This window comes from Marmota monax, unplaced genomic scaffold, assembly GCF_021218885.2.
Source record: "Marmota monax isolate L192 unplaced genomic scaffold, Marmota_monax_Labrador192_F-V1.1 WCK01_AAM20220418_F8-fsc00588, whole genome shotgun sequence".
NCBI lineage: Eukaryota > Metazoa > Chordata > Mammalia > Rodentia > Sciuridae > Marmota > Marmota monax.
In genome coordinates, this window is record NW_026694368.1 from 59587 (window position 1) to 79674 (window position 20088).

General features: G+C 36.1%; 1 protein-coding gene and 2 pseudogenes across 1 annotated transcript; 2 read left to right on the forward strand and 1 right to left on the reverse strand.

Moving 5' to 3' along the window:
- The first annotated feature begins 1319 nt into the window (after positions 1-1319).
- LOC124109228 (olfactory receptor 4C11-like) lies at positions 1320-3472 on the forward strand (annotated as a pseudogene).
- A 4655-nt stretch (positions 3473-8127) lies between these two features.
- LOC124109229 (olfactory receptor 4C16-like) lies at positions 8128-9034 on the forward strand (annotated as a pseudogene).
- Positions 9035-16651: 7617 nt separating this feature from the next.
- LOC124109244 (olfactory receptor 4C16-like) lies at positions 16652-17584 on the reverse strand. The gene has a single exon (XM_046467768.1). The coding sequence runs from the start codon at positions 17582-17584 to the stop codon at positions 16652-16654; it is 933 nt and encodes a 310-aa protein (XP_046323724.1).
- Positions 17585-20088: the final 2504 nt, after the last annotated feature.

Below are 20088 nucleotides of genomic sequence, written 5' to 3' on the forward strand. Positions count from 1 at the left end.
ATGAACAAATGATTAAAGAGATTATGGTCTTACTTCTGAATTTTGTGTTCTATTTCATGTTGTGCTATCTCCAACTGCCTAAACTAATACTTCTTATAATGATTTATACTATTAAATTAGCAATTAATCTTAAAATTAAAACAAGAAGATTTATTATAATAATTCTTAGTCAAAATAATGATATAAAATGGCATGGCATGATAATTTCAATCATATTAACTATATATGCTGTGAATAAGGATCATAAATCGTATATTGGAATTATGGATTTTTTAAAATTACAGATAATGCTTTCAGAGAAAGTATTCTTGGGAATTCAGAGCATAGACAAAAAAGCACACTGCTTAGGTTATAAAAGTATTAGAAATTTGGGCTGGGGTTGTGGCTCAGTGGTAGAGTGCTTGCCTCTCATATGTGAAACACTGGGTTTAATTCTCAGTACCACCTATAAATAAATGAATAAAATAAAGATCCACCAACAACTAAAAAAATAAAAAAAAAAATTATTAGAAATTCTATTCCATGACTAATTTATAGGCAAAGAAGCCAATGGAAAATGTTTGCGAAGAGAAAGAGAGTATAGTTTCCTTCAATTTTTTTGACTTCAAGGAATTATCCAGACTTTGTTTATTATGACCATTAGTGAACTGATGCATTAGACACAAGGGAAATAGGTAAATGGTTGTCAAAATAGATTCTTCATAAAGCATATTTCATACAAGATATTAAGGAGGCGAGAGATAATAAACACAAAAAAGAGTGAACTGAACTGAAAGGATTCTTATCACGTGGGATTTTCCAACATTATTAGTGCTTACTTGTATTGAAATAGTGTTTTTTTTCTTCAAATTTCAGAATACAGGGATACAATTCATTAGTACATGATATATGTATGTGCTCATGTGTGCATAAACACTTTTCAGTTCTTCTGAAAGTTCAGAAAGCATTGAGCAACTATTTGCACTCTGTTTTGGTTCACAATTACTGGGCTTCAAAGCATTTAAGTCACTTACCCAAGGGAAAAAAAAAAAACAAGTTCTACAGTTCTCAATCTAGGTCAGAATAAAATATTTGAAGGGAATTTATTTTTATTCCAAAGATACAAAAGCTTTGGTTCAATCCAGTGTGTTTCTGAGTCAATAGATAAATGTTGCAGAGGTCTGGATATCAGCTAACAAAGATTCATAGGGGATCTTGCTTCACCCCAAAGGCAGTTGGAGATAGCACAACATAGTACAGAACCCAGAATTCAGAAGTAAAACCATAATATCCTCAAGATGTAATTTCTTTCATCTGTACATTAAACATTTGTCAACTGCATGCTGCCTACAGCCTCTGACAGAGTGACTGAATTTATTCTGTTTGGGTTGACACAAGACGCTGGCAAGCAGAAATTGCTATTTGGGATTTCTTGATTCTTTACCTCATTACTCTGTTGGGGCACTTTCTCATTGTGGTGACCATTAAAACAATCCAGATCCTTATGAGTCCCATGTAGTTTTTCCTCTTCTACCTGTCTTTTGCAGATGCTTGCTTCTCTACAACTACAGCCCCCAGACTGCCTGTGGATGCCCTTTCTCAGAAGAAGATTATTTCCCACAATGAGTGCATGACTCAAGTTTTTGCAGACCATTTCTTTGGCTGCATAGGTATTTGTGCTCATCCTCATGGCCTTTGATCGCTATGTGGCCATTTGTAAGCCCTTGTGATATACAACCATCATGAGCCAGCGTGTCTGTCATGCATAGTAATTTTGCCTCGGGTGGGTCTTGCATCCATTCTTCAGCAGATTTCCCAGGCTTTGAGATTTCCTTTCTGTGGCCTCAATGTGATTTATCACTATTTCTGTGTTTTGCAACTTTCGTTGAAACTTGCCTGCACACTCATGTCATCAATCTGCTCATAGTGTTTAACAGTGGGGCCATACGCATGGTGAGTTTCACAGTCTTTCTTATCTCCTATATAGTTATCCTGTACTTTCTGAGAAACCACAGTGCAGAAGGAAGGTACAAAGCCCTTTACACATTTACCTCCCAATTTATTGTTTATTATTGTTGTCATATTTTTGGTCCATTTATATTTATATACACTCATCCATCAACCACCTTTCCAGTACACAAGATGCTGGCTGTGTTTTATACAATTGGCAATCTTTATTGAATCCTTTGATCTATACACTGAGGAACACAGAAGTGAAAAATGCCATGACAAAATTATGGCGCAGCAAAGTATGTCTTAAATTGATAAATGTTATGTGTATTATAAAATATACATACTTTCAGTTTAGTTTTTATTGCATGGACTGTAAAGTATGTCTTAAATTGATAAATGTTATGTGTATTATAAAATATACATACTTTCAGTTTAGTTTTTATTGCATGGACTGTAAAGATATCATATTTCTTGGGAACATGCAAGAATTGAAAATCCAGGTCTAGCATTTCCTAACTTTGGACTTTTAGTTTTATAGGAAAATGTTTTATATCATCATTTTCACTTGAAAATAATTATTCATATATATATATATATATATATATATAATATTATACATTATATATTATACTATATACTCACCTATATCTATCTATCTATATATCTTTATCTATCTATATAAAATACATTAACCAGTCTGAAAATCATAATATCATGATTTCAGTTACATTGACACCAAGATAATGGAAGAAAATGATGTACTTTGTTATGTGCATGAGCATCTCCATTGACTAAATACAAAATGTCACAATACTGCACCAAATACCTCAAAGATTTTGAATCAAAGATTTCAAATACCTGTGAAACAGATGTGGTGGAGTAAAAATTCACATGCCAAAGAGGACATTATCAAAGCTGTCAGTGCTATTCACAAGTGACACATTTGTTTACACTCCCTTCAGATAAGTATTCACAATTCTCTTTATTTTGTGGGTCACAATTTATTCTTAAAGCATTGGAATCTAGTCCTATGTAGTTTAAAGTGTTGGATCTTATGTAAGCAAGGCATAATTGAAATAAAAATTTGATTCTTGTCTGTTGTTACTCCTTCAAACTTAATACAGGGGAGAGGTTTTTTTTATCTGTCTGAATGAAATTTCACAAACCTTTCTTCTTACTCTTTTCTTCTCACTGTAACATAACACAGAGACCAGATTCCCCTGGGTGTTAGGCAAGGCTGAAAATTAAAATGCTGAGTGCATTACATTAACCAAACTGTCAAAAATCCCCCCACTCTCCACTCCACTCCAAAAATACCCCAATTCAATTTTAGGCCTGGGACCCTAAAATTGGAAAGGCAGACAGCTCAGTCTGGGGGACAAGGGAGAAAAAAGCCCTACTTGACGTTGAATCTTAACACACTGGCTCACTGTTTCTGAAACTGGCAGATGTTGAAAGATTTATATTTTGCTTCCCTTGGGGGCCTTTTCATAAACTTTTTCAAGATTATCTCTGACTTTTCTAATTGTAGACTCCTTGATGTAGGAATAAAATATCAATTCCTTAGATCATCAGTGATGTATTCTTTGCTCTTCAAACAGCCAGCAAGTACCTTCTAAACACTCTGTCCCTCTGAGTAACCAAATATCTACATCTATATCTCTGTACATATAAGGATGGACACAGCTAAGTTTCTTCAGTTCTTGTAAAATTATATTTAAAACCAACATAACTAAAAGGCCTATTTGAGCTAGAACCTGGTAAAAAGAGCATTATATTTCCCTCCCATTTCCCTGTCATTTAATTATTTGACAAGGTCCCTGGATATACTAGGTTATGAGATTGGCAAAGCTTCTCTAGGCAGGTTGCAAAGTCTAGACATTCTAAAAGTTTGCGGTGCTTCACCTCTTACCACTTTAGTGATGGGAATGAAAGTAAAAAAATATTTCTAAACCATAAAATAGGCATGAGGGAGTCTAGCAAAATAATGAATTTTTCACTAACTACTTAGACTAAATCATAGATATTGAGGTTCACATATGAAGTATTTGTGGTACCTCTCTTTTATCAGTCTTGGCTTTTGCATTTGCTTAGCTTTTCAAACAGTTAACCTAGTTACTGAACCAGTACTAGGGAACAAGTATGCTTCCTCTGTGCCAGGGCTGGGACACATTCCCCAAGCTATAGGCAATCCATCAACAGCCTCAACTCTTTAAGTTATTTCTCTTCAAAGTCTTTACAAACACTCACTGCACTAAAGACCTTAAGAGCCTGCCTTCTTTCTTTTTCCCTCCTTCTTGCATTAGTAACTTAGGTAAAATACTAAGGAGTGAGCAAGATTCCCAAAAGCAAAACAGTAGGATGGGAGTGACTCATGTACTTGAACAAGCTCTTCCATGTGGGCCATTTGAACACACACATCTGTCTATGTCAAGGGAGTTGCTTGCAGATGGGAGCCAACCCAATAGAGTTGGGAGGAGATGAGGGGCTGAAGCATGGGGTATCTGAGCTCAACCTCCCATTCTAAGAATCCTGCTACTGCTTTCCGCCTAGCAGGAGATTCCCACCCACTTTAGTCCCTTCTCCTTCCGGGGCTATAAAGCAGTTCCAATGCATCTTATATCCATGACTAGTAGAAATACTGACATTATGCAGTTTGGATCTGATGGTAACCTAAGCAGTTGTATTACTGCAGGGGAGAGAAAACAGAAGTAAACCTCATGTGAGCATTTAGCTCTTCAGCCTGCCAAATATTGAGGTGTAAGTGATACATTGGAAACAAAGATGAAATGGAACTTCAGAGCATCACTATGTAAAAACCTTCACCAAGATTTGAAAAACAATTTCATACTCATTATGAAGTTGTCTGCTGCCACATATATAAACAATGGAAATTCCAAGGGAAATGCAAGTCTTGAGTGATGATGGAGATATAAGGAGAAGGGATAAGAGTCATCTCAGGAAGACACTCTTGCAGAGGCAGAGAATTGACATGGTCAGGGAGAATGGAAAGAAGTCCTGGTGACAGTTCTTGAAGAGATCAGACTCTGGAGACAGAAACACCATCCTAGGTCACTGATTTAATGACTTCAGAGAATCTTTTCCTGTGTTGAAGGAATTGGAGTCTGCTAGCAAGAGTCATTTTCACTAGTGAATAGTAGGATTCAACTCCAAAGCTTCTTGCCAAAAGCTGTTGGCTGCTAGAAGTTATCACTGGGGAACTGAAAAACAGCTGTGCCTGTTAGTGTAGAAATAGTTTTGGCAGCAAATATTCTGAATAATTAAAGCATTGTATCAGCCTTGGAGACCAAGGGACTGTGTTGGAAGGAGCTATTGACCACAGCTTCCCATATCCCTCAGGGAATGCTCCTTTCCCTTCCCAGCTTCTCAATCCAGCAGTCGAAGCTGGTTTCAAGGGATCTGTAAGCAGGCTGATCTAAAGAATGGATCATTGTCATGCCCTCAGAATAGCTCATATCCCTAAGAAATTACACCCTAGAGAAACACTTGACATATGCCTGAAAGCCTCTATATATCGGAAAATTAATCATTTTGGTTTTATAAATTATGAAATAGGATGAAGATAAATCTTTGATTAGAAAATCACTGTGAATATTCATTTTAAGTCAAAAATATCTGCATACAGAGTCCTCCATTAGAAGGTAGCAGGTAAGACTCAAGTTCTGAAAGTTCATCTATTTTTTTTAGTTGCATAACAAATCATTTTCCAAATGGGAGAACTAATTCTATTTGGTTAGACTTTTGATTCCAAGCTTTGCTCAGGAAAGAAAGAACACTAAGTTCTCATATGGTATTTTAAAATTTTTCAATGCTATGTTTCTGATAACCTCTGCAAGTCATCTTTCATGAATGTAAATATATAGGAGTGGAAGGAAGTTTCTTATGAGTATGCTTGTCAGTAATAGGATAATCATAAACCCAAAATCTAAATTTCTATCTCATATATTTTAATGTTATTTAATACATAAGGGTAATGACACAAAAAAGGACATCTATTTTAGTGTTCAGATATTTTCTACTAAATATGATACATATCAACTGACAGTTAAAAATTGACATTAAAAATATAAGCTCAAGATTTTTATGGGTTACTGATTTATTCATGTATGTTATTAAAATAAAAATAGATGATTTTTCAAGTTAATCCTCTTCTCATAGTGTGGAAGTTACAAAATTGTTTCACAAATATTCTCTTTCATTCTGTTTCTGTCTCTCTCTCTTTCTTTTTGGGTACATGATTACATTCCTAGTCTGTGGAAATGTATTTTATCCTGGAAAGCTGAATGTTGGCACATCTGGCAAGCTATCAATTGCATTCCAAGGAGACATGTTTAAAAATGTTTGTTCACTGATACAATATTGGATAAATATGTTTTGGATAATCACACATGGGATGTGTAAAAAATTAGCTTCTTGTGATGATTAACACAAGAAGATGTTCAACTCAGATTCTTTATAGTTTAAGATCATTAAAAAACCCTTAAAAGTGAATGACTTTTTGATTTAATTTTCAACACTTCAACCCTATTGAGAAGAAGAAAATTTACCAAGAGAAAAGGAGAAACAAGTAAAAGTAATTTTGTGTCTATTTTGTCTGTCATATCCCATGATTTGGCTAACTCACGACTCTCAATACAATATATTGACAATATGAATGGGAACATAATGGGCCAGATATGTCTTCCAGATTGCATTTAAGTAACTTACACTTTAATTTATGTTTTTACTTCCCTATATGAGTCTCATCTTGACAAGAAAGTTCTAGGAAAAATGTTTTGCTTTTGAAAGTGAAACCCATGATAATATTATTGTGCACATTAAAATAAATCTTCATTGAAAGAAGTACCATTTCAAAATTGAATAATCATTGAATTTTTCAGGACATAAACAAAATGAAGAATTCAAGTAGTATCTATCCCTCAACTCTAAAACAACATATTGTTCCCTTTTCTCGATTTCTGCTCTGTTTCATGGACTTTTCAGATTGGATAATAAAAACTCTTCTTGGAAATAAAATCATGATCTGATCCTATGATAGCTGCCAGGTGATGTCCCTCCATATAACTCCAGTTCCAAACTTCATATGATAAAAACTTGAATGAGAGCAATATGAATAATGGAGTAGTCATATATACTACCATTTCATTTAAATGTAACCAAGAGACTACAAATGCTCTTTATAGGGTAGTGGTGGCATTTAGTTTCTTATTTATATCATGAAACTCCAAGGCACACAGATATACTATAAATATTGTCATGTATTTGTAAAACATGGTTGCTTATATTTACTATGAAAAAACTGAAGTTATTATTAAATTGATCCATATCTTTTAATTTCACATTAATTGAATTGGTAAAGAAATTATCAGAATCATGTAAAAATTAAACAGGATTTGTATTTGAAGGAAAGTATGGAAAATAATTACATACATAAGAATATTTGAGACTCATAATACAATGAATTGGTCATTAAAATTGAGGAATGTTTGTTGATGTGATTTTTTTTAGAGAGAGAGAGAGAGAGAGAGAGAGAGAGAAAGAGAGAGAGAGAGAGAGAGAGAGAAAGAGAGAGAGAGAGAGAGAGAGAGAGAGAGAGAGAGAGAGAGAGAGAGAGAGAGAGAGAGAGAGAGAGAGAGAGAATTTTAATATTTATTTTTTATTTTTTGGTTTTTGGCGGACACAACATCTTTGTTTGTATGTGGTGCTGAGGATCGAACCCAGGCCACACGCATGCCAGGCGAGCACGCTACCGCTTGAGCCACATCCCCAGCCCCTGACGTGATTTTTTAAGAAACTGTAGACAGATGGCATGGCATGGGAGTGCATGCCTGTAATCCCAGAGACTCTGAAGGCTGAAGCAGAAGGATGACAAGTTAGGACAGCCTCAGCAACTTAGACAGTCAACAATTTAATGAAACTATGTCTCAAAAAACAAACAAAAAACCGTAGGATGTAGCTCAGTGGAAAAATGAAAGAAAGTAAAAAAGAAAGGAAGGGAGGAAGAAAGAAAAAATGTAAACATAGACTGGGGTCCCTGATGAGAAATATAAATTTTGCTTAAAATATTTCATAACATAACATAGCATATTGTTAATTAATTCCTTTATTTTTGCAAATAAACCATCTCACACACACCCATTCTCCTCATTCATGAAATAATGCAGCTAAACTATAATGTGGATCTTGACACATGATCCATTTAGGAAGGAAATAGTATTTGGAATGGTATTTGTCACATTTTTGTTTTTCTATATGGGGATGTTGATGGGTAACTTGCTGATTATCACCACATCAAGACCAGTTGGGCACTTGGCAGTCCAATGTACTTCTTCCTATTATATTTATACTTATCTAACACCTGCTTCTTCCATAGCTCCTAGAACAATTGTGGATGCCCTTTGGAAGAAGATCACTATTTCTTTCAGTGAGTGCATAATCCAAGTCTTTTCATTGCATTTCTTTGGCTGCTTGGATATCTTCATCCTCATCCTCATGGCCATTGACCAATATGTGGCCATCTGTAAACCCCTGCACTACATGACCATCATGAGCCACCCAAGTCTGTAGAATGCTGGTGGCTGTGTCCTGAGTGGGGTCCTGTGTGCATTCTTTAGTTCAGATTTTTCTTGCCTTGCGTTTGCCTTTCTGTGGTCCCAATGTGATCGATCACTACTTCTGTGACTTGGAACCCTTGTTGAAGCTCGCCTGCACAGACATATATGTGACCAACCTCCTCCTGGTGTCCAACAGTGGGGCCATTTGTACAGTGAGTTTTGTTGTGCTCATGTTCTCCTATGTCATCATCTTGCATTCGCTGAGAAACCACAGTGCAGAGGGGAGGAGAAAGGCCCTCTCCACCTGCATCTCCCACATCACTGTGGTCATCTTGTTCTTTGGACCATGCATATTTATATATACACGGCCTGCGACCACCTTCCCCATGGATAAGATGATAGCTGTGTTTTACACCATCGGAACACCTTTGCTCAACCCTCTGATTTACACACTGAGGAATGCCGAAGTGCAAAATGCCATGAGGAAGTTGTGGAGCAAGAAATTGGTCTCTGATGACAGGAGATGAATGCCATCATATTTTGTGTTGACCTGGAAGAGGTAAAAATAATATTATTTTTATCGTTTGGTTAATATACTAAAAACTTATCTCCTGTGGGTTAAGTTCCTTCTGGAAAGGAGGCACTGCACATACAGACGCTAATTAATGTTGAGTCAGGTTTATTAGAGGAAGAATCAGCAATCCTGAAGACCAGCATCACATAGTTGATGCCAATGTCTGCAGTAACCAACTTCCAGGGACCATGGCTGCAGTAACCTTCAAGTGCCTGGGTGGCTGAGCATGGTGAAACAACTTTCTAGATCCACTGTGTGAAAGCAGAGTGTCCTGATTGTCTCTGGTCAGGGGAATTTTCACTTTTGCATCCTTGAGTTTGAGATGGGTGTGGTCTTGCCAATTCCTGAGATGATCTCAAGTCATCTTTCTTACTGTCTCTGGGCAAAGTCTTTAGTGTTTCTTTAGTTTCTTTAACAACCACATATTCATTAACCCATTTTTACTTGCAGTTTTCTGGCCAAAGTGCAAGTCTTTCAGATTTTTCTGCTTTGCTTTCTACTCCTGAACATCACATTATTTGGCTAAAAGCTGCCAGCAATATCCTTGCCACTGCCTGAATACTGTTTCCTAGATTCTTTTTCCGCCTGATTAAGTCCATAACCTTTAAATTCAGCCTCACCGAGAGTGTCAGGACATGGGGAAAATGTAGACAACTTCTTAGACAGTTTATTTTGGGGCTCACGGTTTCAGAGGTTTTGGTCCATAGGCTGCAGACTCCATTCCTTGAAGTTCAAGGTGGGGCAGAACATCATGGTGGAAGAGTGTGGCAGAGGAAAGCAATGGGGGATATGACAATAGGAAGCAGAGAGAGAGATAGCTAGAGAGGCAGAAAGACAGAAAAGGGAGGAGAGAGAGAGAGACTCCACCTTGCTAGGGACAAAATATATACCTTAAAGGAAAACACCCAATGAACCACCACCTCTAGCCACATATTACATCCTGTTACATGCCTATAGTGACTACCAGTTAATTCCTATCAGGAGATTAATGCACTGATTGGATTAAGGCTTATAACTCAAATATTTCACTTTCTTGCATTTTCTCACACATAAGGTTTGGAAGACACCTCATATTATAACCATAACAAGTGGAAGTCAGAGGGAAAACAAGTAATCTTATGAAAGTAAAAGGGAGATCAAGATAGTAAAGAAAGGAGATCAGAGGAAGGGGGCAGGAGAGGGGGAAAGGGGATGGTGCTGGATAATAAATTAATCAAATTACCTTATATGCAGGTATGTCACAATATAATCCACTCTTCAGTATAATTAGTATGCAGCAATACAAATTAAATGAAAAAGAATCATCTTCAAAGCTCATTTTGTTCTCAGTTAAATATAGTTGTACACATAGCTGAAGAAAAAAATTAATCTTTTAAATAGGGTCTTTTGGCCATCATCATTTAAAATGATGAAGATTTTCTTAGAAATGTTTTTTCTTTGCTGATGAATTTCCACTATGAATAGATTGTATGATTTGGAGAAAATATGTAACTTATATCTTTGATATCAGCAAACCATATTTGAAAGTCTTGATTCTACTTGAATCCTACTTATATAATTCAAAATTTAAACTTGACTTTGAAATAGTCAGCTCACTATTTTATTATCTTATTTTATACTGGAAATTCATAAATACTTCCTATATGTTCACAGTTATTGTAGTATTTGTGCAGCATTTTACATGTGTCAATTTGCCAAATTTTCTCCTTGTGCTTCTGTGAAAGTATTAATAATGCTATATCATGCATGAAATTAAAATATGTGTATTAAATTAAAAATAATTTTATAAGGGCTGGGGTTGTGACTCAGTGGTAGAGAACTTGCTTAGCACATGTGAGGCACAGGGTTCAATTCTCATCACTACATAAAAATTAAAAAAAAAATTAAAAATAATTTTATAGTGCTTTTTACAATTTCTAGAATATTTTACAGAATGTTTGAAATGAATAGATAAAAGTCAAGAAAGAATAGATCCTAATGTCATTCAATTAATAGTCATTAGAAAAAGTATAAGAAGAGCAGTTTAATTAAAACAAAGCACAAAATTTAACTGTGAAAGACCAATCAAGTGATCTGGAGAAGTTAGTCATTGGCAGTGCAATGAAATAAATAAGGTATGGAATAAGGTTTTAGGGAATGCAATGAAAAAGGAAAAACCTTATGGAAATGGGGAAATTTAAGTTTGACCTTAACTGTGTTAAAAAAAAAGAAAAATTATTTCACTATTAATATATGATCAGCCTTGATAGCGGAGAGGAGGATTATTAATACTTATGATGAATACATATTTATTTTCTGCATAAACAATCTTATGAATATTTTAAAATTTTTGGTTGCTAAACCTTGAAATTTATTCTGAAATTTAAAATTATATATTTAAAGCTATTTAAAATAATTTTAAAATTATGTTAGAAAAACTGAACAACTAAAGTTATGAGAGTTACATATTGTTAGATTTGTCCAAGAACTGCCATAGGGATTGCCATTAGGCTTGCACCCAGGTACCTCCAGTGCCCTTAAATCTTCTCCCAACTCTACGTGCATTTACTTCAGGAGCCTCTATACTCCATGCACTTAGGGAACTGGTTTTGGATGCTCATTATTGCATGGAAGGAAGAAAGAGTGAAAGGCCCATATGCATCTGATTTTTCTCTTGCAGTATTGTGATGTACTTCTCATTCTCATGTTTAATACCCATAGAGTAAATTTTTAATATATATGTGTATGTATGTGTATATATATATATATATATATATATATATATATATATTTAAATATAATATATTTAAATATAATTCGAAAGCTACATACAAAGCATGAGGATTTTTTCACTGTGTTTCTGCTTAAGATATCTACTTCTTATTTTGGGTTAGAATTTAGACTTTTTTCATTTGTTTTCATGATTTCAAGAACAAAGATATTGCTTCAAAGGCTGATCAGAATTGAATGAAAACAAATGTGGAGTTTTTATTATATTTGTCTCATTTTTACATCTTTCTCTGCTTTGTATTCATGCCAAAGTCTACGTAAAAGTCATCATTTTGAATAACAATAACATCAAATATGCTTATTTTCCTGTTTTTCAAGAACATTTTTATCCATGGGTAAATACTCTAAAAATACAGCTGGTAGGCAACTATTTTTTAAAACTTGTGCCCTGTCTTAGGAAACAGGTATTTCAACTGAGACATCTGTTATAGATACAGAGAATTGAGAACTTTTTTTTACTGAGGTTTCCATTGCAATTAAAAAGTGAAGAAATATTAAAAAATATATCTGTTGTGTTTTAGATCTGTATCAAATTAAGGTTTGAAAATAGTGTAATGCAAAGTAGTTTTCCTATTTACATTGTAATTGATGGAAGTTATTGTTAAGTGATCCTTAATAACCTGTTGATGGTGTAATTTACTAATCATGAGTTTCAAATTGGGGCAATGCCACCATCAAATTGATGAAATAGAAATTTCTATCACATTCCCCCTCCCATAGAAATATCATTTTGAACAACTGTCAATGTACAAATATCCTTTCACAAGAGTTAAGAAACCAAGTGAGTGTTTATAGCACCTGAGTGTGTAACACAGACATTAGAAAAAATGAATTTAAAGAGGTAGGAAGAACAGTTTTACTTTATGGGTTTCACCCTTTTTCACATCCCCAGGCATGAAGAGACTCTCCCTGTCAGAAAAGAAGAGGGAAGGGAGCACTGCACTTTGCCCTAGACCGCTAAGCAGGCCTGCCTCAGTGAAATCTAGTGCTGTGCAGACTCTTAGAGCACCAGATTCTAGTCCCAGTACCTGTGGACTGAGCCTCTTGCTCACCACAGCACCAGAGGCCCAGACTCGAAGCCTGCCTGGAAGTTCTTGGGGCCTGACTCACCACTAGCCCAACTTGAGTAGCCCTCGACTTTAGACCAATCCCACCAAAGGACGGATCTTGGCCCCAGGCACCAGAATGATCCAGACCCTAGTCATCAGGCTGGTACCCACAAACTCAGACTTTAAGGAAATCTTTGGGATATAAACTCCAAGCTGGCAACCATGAACTGAACTCCCAAGTACGCCCTACTGCCAGGCAAGATTCTATAGCCCCAGATCTAAGCCTGTCCCACAGGACAAGGATTCAGGCCCCATCCATCACCAGGCTGGCTGCTGTGACCCTATTCATTAGGCCATCACCATTTAATCAGAATCCAGGACAAAGCCTGCAGACACAGACTCCAGAATGGTACCCATAGACTGAACTTTCAAGCCCTCCCTCATGCCAAACAGGATCCTACAATCCCAGGTTCCGGGCCCATTTCTGTTCCAGGATAGCCCCCCTGACCTCAGGCACAGACTGGTTCTGTGGATACAGGCTCCTTGTCCAATTAGCAGCATTCTAGTCACTGTGGCCTCACACTCAAGGCCAGCCCCTTCAGTTACACCAAAAGCAAATTAAGGGCCAGTCTTTTCCTAGTAGTTTCCATTGCTGGACCAGCTCCCACAATCTCAGTCCCCTGGACCATTCTTGTTGGCCCAAGTTTCATCTTTTCCCAGATGGATCTAGCTTCTAGATCAGCATCCACATACCCGACATGCAGGCTAGCCGTAGTGGGCTCAGGCTTCAGGCCAATCTTCAAAGTTGTGTGTTACAGGCCAGCAACAGGCTGACCCTAGGCTATGTGTACCCAATCTCCATGCCTACATCAGCATAAGGCCAGTTTCAGGCTCCAGGATGGTCTGTGTGGTCCAAGATTCTTCAATATTTAGGATCCATGCCTTCTCCAGAAGACCTAGCATCAAATTTCAACCCAGCAGACCCCAATGCTAGGATATTTCACATGAACTGAAATTCTAGGGTCACCCCTATAGACTCAGGCTCCAAACCAGTTACCATAGACCCACAGTCTCATCTGGAAATGTGGTTCCCGGAGAAAGCCCTAGGAATTGAAGGTACAGGTTCATCAAAATGGTGGAAGAACAAGGCCTAGTCTAGTTCCTAGAATCCCCTGTGGATTAGACTGGCCCCTGTGGACACAGGCTGAAGTCCATCCACCCTGCACATAATCAAGAGATCCATCTCAGTGGGTCCTGGATTCAAGAAAAAATTCATGGACCTAGATGTGGGGCCTGCCAATTCCTGCTTACAATTCCCATCTGTTATTACAGTCTCTGTACTTTATCTATGAGAGCCTTGGCATGGACTGAATGTCATGAATTCACAACTCACATGTTGAATCCTAACCCCAACTGAGATGCCATTAGGAGATGGAGACTTAAGGAGGTAATTCAATTGTGAAGGCAGAGTCCTCATGCATGGAATTAGTGCCCTGACAACAAGAGACAAAGGGGCCTTTATTCCCTCCCTCTCTGCTCTTGTCATAGAGGACATGGGAAGAGGATGGACATCTAAAAACCAGCAAGAGACCCTTCCAGACCCTGCTGGTGTCCCTCAATGAATGCTACTGCATCCTGGGTCTGGGTCCTGAGTAAGTTGGAGTGGGTGGATCTGAGCTGCTGGGCTTGCCCTTCCCGGTAGTCCACTGGCCAGAAATGGTGGTCCTGCACCATAGGATTGGCTCTGGTGAGTATCTGCCCGCTCCCCCCAGAAAGGGGTGGACCAGGCCTGCTGTGTACCTGGGCACCTCAGAGGCTGTTGTGGGTGGTTCTGGGAGTAGAGACACTTTTTAGATCTCTAAATTTGAACATACTAAAATCTTTCTAGGGAATGTAGTTAAAGTCATTAATGCAAATTACTCATGATTTGTACCAGCATTCAAATTAATGTTTATTAATACTTAATACTTCTCAATATTTAAAAACTGGCACACAGAAATTATAATATTGTGCATTTAATAATGGCATCTGTGCCATTTGTGTTGCACACTAGGAAACATTTTGGGTTAAGGGCACCAAGATGTTAATAGAAGAAATACCAAAATTTTGTAAAAAATTTCCAATAATACATTTTAAAAACTGAGAATGGAAAGTTGGGTTTTCTGTTGTTAGCATAACTTAGAAATATGTTTTCTTTTTAGGGCAGTTTTAGGTTTACATGAAAATCACACAGAAAGTACAGAGAATACCTTAATAATGGCATTCTGCCCCTTATAGTTGTGCAAGGCCCTGTTGTGGCCCCTTGCATTGGTGTTAAACATTTGTTATAATTTTGAACCAGTATTAATAAATTATTACTGAAATTCACAGATTATGTTATTGTTTATTCTTTGTATTGTAGAATTTTATGATAAATTTGTTGTCATGTATCTATTATACATGCATCGTACAGAATAGTTTCAATGTCCTGAAAATGTTCTGTGCTCCATTTATTCTTGGTTTTTCTTCTTTTCCTGAATCCCTGAATACCACTTATTGTTTTGTTACTGTCTTCAGTTCTCCCTTTTCAAGGAGGAAAATTTATAATTCATACACTATAGTAAATATTTGTTACAAAGCTCAAATTCTCTTTTTGGTATTTCAAACTTTGTTAAAATCATTCATATTTTTTAAAGTCTTCAACATCAACAGGTTATATATATATTTTTACTTTGCAGTACTGAGGATTGAATTATGGGTGCTCTATCACTGAGCTATATTCATAGTACTTTTTAAAATTCTGAGACAGGGTCTTGCTAAATTGAGGAGCTGGACTTGAACTTGTGATCCTCCTCTCTCAGCCCCCTGTCACTGGGATTACAGGGGTGCACCAATATATCTGACTCAACTGCTTGTATTCTTGCCTTCTAATCCATATAAATGTATCATTTTTCATTTGTGTCATCTATGCCACAATCATAATAAGGCTCTATTATGAACAATTTTCAATAACTGTAATTTTTTAAGGAACCTAAGGTCACTCCTTCAAATTAGAAGCAACAAATTAGGACCATAAAGTATATTTTAGGAAAAGAATGACTTTATTAGAAAAAGAAAATAAAACCACAAAGTCTGTGTAAGATCAAAGGACTCCTTTGGAAGGGTGAAATTTCTGCCCATAATCTGCCTGTTCTGGAAGGTTCTTTGTAAACATAAGGTAAGAGTCCAACGTATATTCCTTCAAGTATTGGTTTGGGGATCACCTAGATTATCCATAATGTTCACAATAACAGGACACTTTAAAATCATTGCATATGGTACATTCTGCTGAGTTAGGAGGAACAAATAAGTTGAGGTACATAATCAGATATAAGAAGTTGAAATGTCTAACAAATAAGGCTATGAGAGAGAACCTGCCAGTCTGTGTATTTGAGAATGTGAAACAATATTGATAAGCAGAGAACACCAATTTGAAAAAAAGGCCAGACAAACACTAGATAAATTTCACAAAAGATCATAGGCAAATAAGAGAATGACACAGAAGGGAAAAAATATTTAAGGCAGTAACCCTTATATATCTGTTGGCACCTCAGCTAGTCTCATTTTCTACATATAGTCAATTCAAACTAACCAGTATACATGTATGCATGTCATTTCCTAAAGGAACTCTCATTCCCCTAGGGAATATTCTATAAAACCTGCTATTTGAAGTTAAAAATTTCTATTTACTTCTTCTAGTTTAATCCAAACTAAGAAGAATTCAAAACCTCCATTCATCTCATGTCATCAGAGGCAAATTTCTTGCTCCACAACTTCCTCATGGCATTTTGCACTTCGGCATTCCTCAGTGTGTAAATCAGAGGGTTGAGCAAAGGTGTTCCGATGGTGTAAAACACAGCTATCATCTTATCCATGGGGAAGGTGGTCGCAGGCCATGTATATATAAATATGCATGGTCCAAAGAACAAGATGACCACAGTGATGTGGGAGATGCAGGTGGAGAGGGCCTTTCTCCTCCCCTCTGCACTGTGGTTTCTCAGCGAATGCAAGATGATGACATAGGAGAACATGAGCACAACAAAACTCACTGTACAAATGGCCCCACTGTTGGACACCAGGAGGAGGTTGGTCACATATATGTCTGTGCAGGCGAGCTTCAACAAGGGTTCCAAGTCACAGAAGTAGTGGTCAATCTCATTGGGACCACAGAAAGGCAAACGCAAGGCAAGAAAAATCTGAACTAAAGAATGCACACAGGACCCCACCCAGGCCACAGCCACCAATACACTGCAGACCCGGCGGCTCATGATGGTCATGTAGTGCAGGGGCTTACAGATGGCCACATAGTGGTCAATGGCCATGAGGATGAGGATGAAGATCTCCAGGCAGCCAAAGAAATGTAATGAAAAGACTTGGATTATGCACTCACTGAAAGAAATAGTGCCCTTCTTCCAAAGGACATCCACAATTGTTCTAGGGGCTATGGAAGTAGAGAAGCAGGTGTCAAATAAGGATAAATAGAAAAGGAAGAAGTACATTGGACTGCCAAGTGCCCGACTGGTCTTGATGGTGGTGATAATCAGCAAGTTACCCAGCAACGTCCCCAAATAGAAAAGCAAAAATGTAACAAATACTATTTTCTTCCTAAATGGATCTTGTGTCAACCCAAGTAAGATGAACTCAGTCACATTATTGTTCAGCTGCATGATTCCATGAATGAGAGGAAGGGGTGAGTGTGAGATGATTTATCTGCAAAAAAGAATGGATTTAATTTATGGTGTATTCTGTTAAGTTATGAAATATTTGAAAAAAAAATAGTTCATGGTGCTCTGTGTGATTATGGAATATTTAAAACAAATATAATATTACTATCTATGTACCTTCCTGCTATGATATTTTAATTATTCATATCACAACTTGATTCCCCAATTTTTAGTGACCATTTAGTCGGGATATCATTTTAAAATAAGGATATCGAATGTGATTCTTTCCTACACAATTCTTCAAAAACAACTCTCCTTAACTTTGGCATGATTTTGATTGATTTTGCAACTTAGATCTACGAATTGTACATACGAATTGTTTTTAATTCTTTTTTTCATATTAAAAATTCTTGACAGTGTATTTGCATGGTGAATACTTTGCATTAAAGACATATTTGATTGCCTTTGGAGCTTCATGATAAAACCATAAAATCACATACTACCCTCAAACTCATACAGTTATTTATACTTGTAATAGATTACATATTTATGAAACTTCATTATAAAAATAAATGATTTATAGCTACATAAATAATTCTAATTCTCTGCATATTTATCAACATACATGCCAGCTTGAAAAGAGGAGTAAGAACCATTTGCTCTTTTCTATGATTCTGTTTAACCTTCAAGTATCTTTATGACATTCAGTATTTGACATTTAAAAAGGCACTTAAATGAATGGTCTTTTATGGTTTGTTATAGCTCAAAAAATCCCAACTTTATTTTTATTGTTCCCTTTTCTGAAAAGCAATCTTAGAGCCTTCACAGTCCCAAAAGACATTAATTTAAAGGAGGAGTTATCCTACTTGATAGTTAAACATTTTCATGGTTTATGTTTTTAACTTAATTTAGACCTGAATTGGTTGTGTATCATGGTTACTACCAGTTGGTTGGTTAGGACCAGATCAGGATCATAGTGTCTCAAACCTCACATTAAAAGGTGAGAAATTACAGGGGATGTGGTTTTAAAAGACACAGAGTAATCAGTAACCAATTTCATTCAATTTATTTCCATTCCTTTCATACTCAATGTTTAGTCACTTTTCAAATGTCACTTTAAAAATAAAGTTTTCACTAGTATTTGTATAAGGGAGTGTTTATATATATATATATATATATATATATATATATATATATATATAACTATTACATATATTTATTCATGTATATATGTAATTATACTATAGAATTATACATATAATTATATATACATGTATATAACATCATTCCCATAGCCTACCAATTTTCAGGAAAAGCTCTTTTTTTATACTTATGTATATATTTTAAGATAAATTATGCATCATAAATACATATGACTTATTTAACGTTTTAATGATTTTTAGTCCTTTTCAAATATGTAACCAATAGAATCAGAATGACATAAAGTTCCCAGCAACTTCTGTAGCCACAAAGCCCACTTCAATCATTTTATGTTCTAGATAAACCATTGTACATTCATCATGTATTTCTTGATATCTTTGAAAATGCTTTTCTATACCCCCAAGTACATTTCAAGGATTTTTTTCAAACACAGTTTATTTTGTAATATACAATACCCTGGAATCAAGATATTAGGGAACATAGTGCTCGCATCACCAAATATTTACTGGAGTATGTTATCTCATGTTAGGTTCAGCTGCCTTGTAGACATACTGAAGGTTAATATGTACATCCTATGGGATCTGTATCATGAGGAAGTGAAGAATCCAGAAGTTAAAGCAGAGTAGAGTATTCAAGCTGATCTTGCTCTTTCCTTTCCAGAAGAGCCTTTTAATTTCCATCTGGTTAAACTTCAGGACTTATCTTTTGAGGAAGATCTCTAAGGCAGATTTTGATGATAGTATTATGATTAAGAAAATTATCATTCTTGTTCCCTACAAGCTTTCTTTACAGCTTGTAAATAACATCATATATTACTCTTTAGCACACAAGCTTCCTTCCTAGAATAAGAGCATTGGAAAAATATGTGTTCTCAGGATAATATTCTCCAAGTTCGAAACCAACACCTGTACAATGTAGGTATCCTCTAAATGTTTTTGAATCACTCATTCTTTACCACTTCTGAAATGCAATAGCATTTATCACTGTTGTAGTACCATGATTACCAAGCACATTAACATCATTAATTTACTGGGGCTTTCTATCTATCCTGTATGTAGAGACATAAACATGCTCCTAATTTATAAATCCAGGAACAAAATAAAACAACACCTAAGATTGATTTTAAATAATTTTGCAAATTCACTCCACAACCTGAATTGGAAAAATTTTAACTTTAAAAAACACCATGTTGTGATGCATGATATTGGGGATGTAAAACTCATAAAATGATCATTTTAAAGTGTTTGTGTTGTTTTTATGTTTGTTTCTCATGAATCCTTTCACCTTAAGGATAAAGGAAGAGGATTTACATGTCCTCTTGATAGTAATTCATATTTTCATGTGTG

Coding starts and splice junctions, on each gene's coding strand:
- LOC124109244 (XM_046467768.1), bottom strand. CDS start 17,584: ATGCAGCTGAACAATAATGTGACTGAGTTCATCTTACTTGGGTTGACA.